Raw genomic sequence first — 7,495 nt, 5'->3', positions numbered from 1 at the left:
ACACAGACTTCTGAGCTCACCTAGCTCTGACTACAGAGAAATTGAATTCTTAATTTAAAAGCACTCAAGAAGGGCTGGACTGTGGCTCAGTGGTGAGCACTCACCTAGCATGGGTGAGACACTGGGTTCCATTCCAAGCACCACATAAGAATAAAAATAAAGGTCCATCAACAACTAGAAAAAAATTTTTTTTAAAAAACACTTAAGAAAGAAATCTCAACATCCAGCTGGTTTTACTGGAGAATTCTACCAAAAGTTTAAAGAATCGCCCACTACCACAGTAGGGGAGAAAATCCTTCCTGACTCATCATATGAAGCCCCACTTTCCCTGATGCCAACACCAGACAAAAACAGTGCAAAAAAAGAATGTCACGGCTATGTGCATGTCCCAGCTATGGGCATGTCCTTCATGCACGTGAATGCAAAACTTCTTACCAAAATATCAGCAAGTCCAATCCTGCACGATATAAGAAGAACTATATTCCAGAGATGCAAGACTGACCCCGTTGGGAATAAATCATCATCATCCACCTTATCAAGAGATTAAAGAAGAATCTCATGGCTGTACCGTGTGTCCTGCAGACCCAGGTACCACAGGCTGGCTCCTCCTGAGGCCCCTCCTTGGCCTGTAGAGGGCGCCTTCTCTCTGTGTCCTCACCAGATAATCCCTATGGGCGTATCTGTGTCCTGGACTCTTCTAAGGGGACACCAGTCCTATTGGATCAGGACCTGCCCTACGGACTCACTTTAACTTAATCAAATCTTTTTACGGGTCCCGTCTTCAAATACAGCCATATCGTGAGACACTGAGGGTTTGGGTTTTGACACGTGACTTAGGTTGGGGAGGGTCAGCCACAGCGAGTGGATTTTCTTCAGTTACCTTTTCTCCTCTACTTTGAGATTTTACATAAGGATGGATGCTGGACATGAACAGATTTTGTCCTTACGTTACAAAGTCTGCAAACAGGACTGGCTGGATTCCAGAGCCCTTCCTTCCACCCAGCGGTTGGTTTGCTGGAGAAAGGCCGCTTGTTTCCCCGTGGTGTGGAATACGGGTCTGATGTACTTGTGGGGGCCACGTGACCAGGGGGAGAGCCAGCCTCGGTGTGGGGAGCTGCCCTGCAGTGAGTGTGGGCGTCAACACGCAGGCCTGCGGATCTGCCGGGCAGTCCCCCACCAGGAGGAGCGCCTATGAGCCCTCCCCCCAGGAGCCTTCAGTTCCATCCCCTCTGAGCCCACCCTCAGGATGCCCCCACCCTGCAGAGGATGGATGGCCAAAGGGGCTGGAGCAAGGCAGGACAGTGGGACCAGAGGTTTTGACTGGACAAGTCAGGGTCAAAGGGCATGGCCAGCCTGAGGCATCCCTGGGACATGCACCAGGCAACAGGGAGGTGGCAGTCCCGTTGCTTGGGCCACTGGTGGAGTGGAGGAAGTGACCCCAACAGAGGCATCCTCTGTCTGCAGCCAGGTGGGCTGCCTGGGCTGCTGGGGGCAGGGCTTGCTGACCCACAAAGGGGGGAGTGGAGGTCCCTGGGCCATGGGCACTGGGGGTACGCAGCCCTTCCTGACCACCTTACAATTAGCAGTTGCCCATTTCTTGTCCTTCAACCAGTTGGTGCCCTGTAACAGGGCAGGTTACCCTCAAGGACAGATCACAAGGCTTCCTTCACCCATGCAAACTCAGGGTCCTCACCTGCCAAGCTCACCCAGCCACGGCAGGAGCTCTTGGAGAGGGGGAGCCTGGGAGACAGGGGCCTCTGAAGAGCTGGGACGGCAACCCTTCAGACCAAGCACGTGTCCTGACCACCCCTGGGCGGGCAGGTCCTCAGGTCCACAGGTGTGCCTGGCTCCTGATAGGTGACAGAGTATGCCATCACCTCCAGGGGCAGAGAGCATATGGACCATTCGTTTCCTGCCTCTGGGCCCAGACTGTGCTGCTCGTCACCAGCCGGGAGCTCCGTGCTCTGCAGTTCCGACAACCAACAAGAACATGGTCCAGCTTGCTGGACAATGGAGAAAAAAGAATAAATAATAAGGCAAGGGAAGAATTTGTGAGTGACTATGAACTCGAGCTGGGTGCAGAGAGGTCCTGGTCCATGTTGCAGTGGACAGCAGTGCTCTCCACACTGCATCCAACATCTAGGAGGACAGAGATTTTAGAAAAGAAACTTGAACTGCATCCCCATGGGGCCCCAGGACATTTACACACCCTGACAAACTCACTGGGCCCATCACAGAGACAGTCAAGGGGCCCTGGAGACACCTGCTGCCAGGAGCCCTGAGAGGCCGCTCTGGCCTGGGCCAGAGCCATGGTCTTAAGGTGGATAGAACACATAATAGGCAGAGCCCAGTGCAGCGGCCCACACCAGTAACCCAGGCACTCAGGAGACTAAGGCAGGAGGATCGCAAGCTGAAGACCAGCCTGGGCAACTTAGCAAAAATCTGTCTCAAAAAAAAAAATGTCTGGGGATGTAGCTTAGTGGTATGGCACCCCTGGGTTCAATCCCTAGCGATGCAAAAAAATAAATAAATAATAGATACAAAGGAAACATGAAAGAAAGGCAAGAGGGGCCTGTTCACATGCTTTGGTCACAAACAGGACCATTCAATCAATCATCAGACCTGAGCGGGTCAGAGTGATCCTCTTTCCTAACCTGGACCTACATGAATAACAGGTTGGAGAACACCTTTGCTCACAAGACCCTCTCTAAGACCCAATGACTTCATCTGTCACTCTGCACCAAGCCTCAACACCGAGGTAGTGCTGCTTTACAGGATCGGTCACCAACACAGAGGAGAACTAAAACCTCCCAGAGGTCCCTCAACTCTTGACCCTCTGGTGTCAGCTTGCCCACCTAAGCAGCAGGTGCCCACCCCCGGCTACCCACCCCACCATCCCTGAGGGCATATTCCTTCTCTCAACAAAATCAGCCTGTGCTTTGACCTGCCCTTCAATTTCTTCCTGTGACACCCTCGGGGACACTCAGGGCCTGAGAAGTCCACATCCTTTGGGGGGACCTCCTGGAGACCCGTCCTGGTGACAATCTGAGGACATGGATCTGGGAGGGGGGCGCCCAGGCTCAGCTGCCAGGGGTCCAGGTCCTCTGCAGGGCTCCCGGCACCTGCCCCAGCCCGCCGGCCAGCTCCTGTGTGCACAGCAGCCCTCTGCTCCCAGCCTAGTTTTGGGAAACAGTAGCCCCTTGGCCTTCAGAAGAGCACGTCTTGGGAGCCTGGTTTCTGACGCTCACTGACCGCGGGACGTCCTTCTTGCCTCCTTTCCTTCCTCCTCTCTCCTCCTTTCTCCCTCCTCGACCCTCCTCTGTCCTCTTCTGTCCTCCTCGCCCTCTGCTAGCGTCCCAGACTGCCGCTCCCGGGGAGGAATTCCAAGCCCTCTAGAAAAAATATCAGACTGCGCGGCGGTCTGACCCCGCTCCGCTGGCTCCAGACCCCACAGGCACCTTCGCACACTTTCTCCGGGTCCTCCCGGGACCTGCCCCACGTTCCCGCCGCGCCACCTCCCGGGTCTGCAAAGCGCCCTCCCTCGCTCCCTCCCTCCAGGAGCCCGGGGCCTGCCGCGCGAGGTCCGCGACGGGAGGAAGAGGACGCAATGGGCGCAGCCGAGGCGCGCTGGCCGCCGGGAGGGGTGCCGTCGAGGAGGAGGGCGGGCGCCGCGCCCCGCTGGCTCCTCCCCGGGCCGCGCCGCGCGGGGACGCTGCTGGAGAGCGCCGGACGCGACACCCGGGCGGCTCTGCGGGCCAGGACCAGGACTCCCGGGCGCAGCCGAGGGTCCACGGGGGCGCTGGCACGGGCGTCATGGGGCGGCTGGTGCTGGCGCTGTGGGCGACTCTGATGTCCGCGGACCTCGCCGGCGTCCCGACCATACCAGGTCAGGGCGCAGAGACCGCGACTGGGGCGACCAGCGCGCCCTCTGCCCACAGCAGCGCCTTGCTGCCCACAACCCAGAACCTGAGCTGCTTCCAGTGCTTCAAGGTCAACAGTTGGAGCCTCTGCAAGCCCGCCGTGTGCCCCGCCACCGCGCAAGTCTGCGTCTCCAACGAGGTGTTAATCCTCAGGAGTGAGTCCTTCGGCCACCGCGCCTGGGTCCCCACCCACCGGGTCAGGAGTAGGCCCCAGGGTGCGGGCACCTCTCCCCCAACCCCCCGCCATTTGAAGTACCACTAGGTATCACTCCCCCTAGGACTGTCACCAGGACAAAGGCTCTGAGTTCCCAAAAGAATAGGGAGGCAAAAGGAGGGTCATCCAAGCTGGACAGGCCTTCCAGCCCCTGGGCAGCGACCCCGAGACCCTGAGGCCTCCACTTCCAGGGCACAAACAGGGGCTTAGGCAGTAGTACTTCATTTTAAGAAGGAGCTTAGAGGAGATGTTTCTTTTTTTTTTTTTATTGAAGACAGAACTATTCTCAGCACACACCATCTCTTGGCCCCATTCCTGCAAGGTGAACCTCGCTCCCTGGGGACCTGCCAGTCTGGTAGAGAGCTGTCTTCCCCCTGTGGCTTCAGGTCCTACGTGCCCGGCTGCAGTGTGATTCTTTTATGGTCACAGACCCCACACACACCCCGTGAACCTCAGGAAGGCTCCTGTGGCCTTGTCCCCTCAGATGGATTCCAGAAAATGCATAGGGCACCTGGGGCTTCCTGCAGGTAGATCTCTAAAGTGGAAGCCTGTGTGACACGCAGGCCACTGCCTCTCCCTGTGGAGTGGACTCTGCCAGAATGTCCCAGCTGTCGGCAGTCTGGGACAGTGTGGGGCACTTTTCCTCCTTTGCCTTCATGCTGAGGTGGGGTTTTCTGCGGGGAGGATTGTCAGACTGATTCTCCCAGCATGAGGCCACTGTGTCCCTGCAGTGACAGCCCCCACCCTCAAGCCTCTCTATTTTTTAATTAAAGTGAAGGAATTTGCATATGGTGAGGGCGTGGACACCTTTGTCCACAGCCTTTTCCCCAACTTGACTCTTCATTTAGCACTGTTCCTTACCTTCTGCTCTTGGCCTGAAAGGCAATGTGACAGGAGACCAGGTGAGAGCTCTCTTCGGGGACTACGTCTGCGGGAAACTCCCTGGCCTTGGCCTTTGAGGTCTGCACCCACCATTACTGGGAGGTGACAGGGAGCTGCTCAGAATCAGGGTTTCTGAGCAGGCAGTGGTTCGCTCTCTTTGCTGGAGGATTCCCTCAAATTATCCTAAATCCTGTGCCATTGAGCAGTGATATATTCTGTACAATGTATCATACACTGTAATACAACTGTAGTATAATACATTGCAATATAAGACAATATGATATAATGCAGTCTAATGTAATAGAGCATAATATATTGCAATGTAATATAATATGACAATGTAATTGTCATACCACATAACATATTGCAACTTAATATAAGTGATATAATGCAGTATAATAAAACATATAATTCAGCATAATAAACTATCATGCAACAAGACAAATATATTGTAATATTAACAGATGAATTCCACCCAAAATGGCCTCTTCTGTGGTTGGGTTTTGGTGGTGGATCCCCTTTAATGGCTTCATAGCTGTTGAAGGTCAGGTCTCTTCCAGAAGTCTCTGCATCTTTGGAAGAGTAGTCTGGAGACCTTGGAGCCTCTCTGGCCACCCAGCAGGTTCTCTGTAGCTACCAGCCCTTTCCGCTCTGCTCCCTTCACCCCATTTCCCCATGACTGGCATGCACTGATTTGGAAAGGAATTCCAGGTCTCATCCGGCTGCAGAGAAGAATGCTTCCCTCTTTGCTGTGCCCCAGGTTGAAGGTGACCTTGGATAGCTATGCTCCCAGGGCTCTGTAGGCCTCACCTGTGAAGGGACAGAGGAGGTGGTCTCCAGTGCCAGTCCCAGCTGCCCCCTGGCAAGCCCCAGCCCCTCTCCCCTAACCTGGGAGCCACCTGCTGTCTCCTTTCTTCTGCAGGGTCAAAGGTCAGAATTCTGATCAGCAAGAGGTGCGCTGTCAGCTGTCCAAACTCCAACAACGAGTTTAAGTGGTCATCCGGCCCTGGGCTGCGGGGCAGTGTCATCAGGCGCTGCTGCTCAGGGCCACTCTGCAACACGGCACCCGCTGCCCTGGAGACACTCTGGGCCCTGTCCAGGCAGCTCCTGCTGCAAGTGGGCCTGGGCATTTTCTGGGCCATGTTGTGATGGCTCACCCACATCCCTGGTGACTTGTTTTGTCTTCCACCTCCAGCTGCCATCTGGCCTCCCTCCCCAGCCAGGGGACACTCCCTGTCTAGACCTTGCCTCTTCCCCTGTCCAACGCCTTTCTCAAGAAGCCAGTGAATGCTGGCCAAGCTCCTCATGGAGAAGGGGCATTCCCCGTGAGGGTCAGGAAGGGCCCCGTGACGGAAGGGTCCTGGGCGGCACCCTGACTCTCACAGCCCCGCTCTGTGCCCCCGCCCTGCACTGGGACCACTGCCTCCTCCTCTCAGAGACAATAAACTCTCACTGCCCCACAGCCGGCTCCTGCTCCTTCACTGTCTCCCCACCCTCACAGCCCTGCCCCTCTCCCAGCCGCCACCCGCGCCTTTGGATGGAGTGGCCAAGGGGGACAGAATGTCCAACCGTGCTGCAGGCACACTGAGGACAGGACGGTCCCTGAAGCCGGGACCCAGCAGCAGGTGAGCAGATGTCCCAGGCTTGAGTCTGGGGTTCTAGGAGGGCCTGCTGGCCACTGCGTGCAAGGAGGGGGATGGGCAGGGATCCCGCAGGGCGTGTGGCTTTTCTGCTGAAGGAAGTGAGACCTGGTGGGGGTGGGCTGGTGCCTGACCTGGGAGAGCTGGGCAGGCGGGTCCCCGGGGAGGAGCTCAGGCTTTCCAGGCTGGGTGGGCACCACTGGACGTGCACGTCCAGGAAGAAAGCGTCTGCTGAGAGACCCTGTGTGGGTGGGCGGGCATCCTGCTCCCAGGTCATCCTGCCTGCCCTTGCCAGTCCACACACCTGCCTCCCCCAACCTGCTTCCCATCATCCCAGAGCCCTGTTCTCTAGCTCTCATTCCCTGCCTGGACCAAGGTAGGCCCTTGGCAGGTCTGGATGACCCTGGCCCTGGCTCCTGATTCCCAGGAGACCACTGCTGAGCCCCAGGGTCCCCTGCTGAAGCAGAAGTCCCCTCCCATGTGGTTTGAATTTCACACTGAATTTCAGTCCCACCCACTGGTTGGGCTGCTTGTCTTTCCAGGGATCTTGGGGCTTCAGGAGTCTCTGGGTTCCTGAGCCTGGGGCACCCAGCATGGCTGGTGAAAGGGGTCAGTGCTGAGGGAGCAATCTGGCTGTGGGGGTGGGCTTGGGGGCTCCCCCTGGGCCTAGTTCTCTCAGGGACCTGTGCAGTCATAACCTGGGTACAGTGTTAGGTCACTGTCTACAAAACTACTAGTTGCAAACTTCTTTTCTGGTGCTGGGATCGAACCCAGGGTCTCGCACATGTAGACAAATGCTGTGCCCCTGAGCCACATCATGAGTCCTTCTGGGGTTTTGA

At 56.5% G+C, this 7,495-nt stretch overlaps 1 protein-coding gene across 1 annotated transcript; it reads left to right on the top strand.

Moving 5' to 3' along the window:
• The first annotated feature begins 3,797 nt into the window (after positions 1-3,797).
• Positions 3,798-6,415, top strand: Ly6l (lymphocyte antigen 6 family member L). The gene is made up of 2 exons (XM_047530190.1): positions 3,798-4,075; positions 5,939-6,415. Exons 1-2 carry the CDS (start codon positions 3,814-3,816, stop codon positions 6,163-6,165), a joined length of 489 nt encoding a protein of 162 aa, XP_047386146.1. The 5' UTR covers positions 3,798-3,813; the 3' UTR covers positions 6,166-6,415.
• The last annotated feature ends 1,080 nt before the right edge of the window (positions 6,416-7,495 follow it).

This window comes from Sciurus carolinensis, chromosome 1 (assembly GCF_902686445.1).
Source record: "Sciurus carolinensis chromosome 1, mSciCar1.2, whole genome shotgun sequence".
NCBI classification, from domain to species: domain Eukaryota; kingdom Metazoa; phylum Chordata; class Mammalia; order Rodentia; family Sciuridae; genus Sciurus; species Sciurus carolinensis.
Note: the sequence above shows the minus strand (reverse complement) of the source record. Positions and strands in the feature narration are given on the sequence as shown.

What these genes read in the sequence shown, in the direction of transcription:
- Ly6l (XM_047530190.1), top strand. Translation starts at nt 3,814, where the DNA reads ATGGGGCGGCTGGTGCTGGCGCTGTGGGCGACTCTGATGTCCGCGGAC. An exon ending in CGAGGTGTTAATCCTCAGGA is followed by an intron (nt 4,076 to 5,938) that starts GTGAGTCCTTCG and finishes TTTCTTCTGCAG; the next exon opens with GGTCAAAGGTCAGAATTCTG.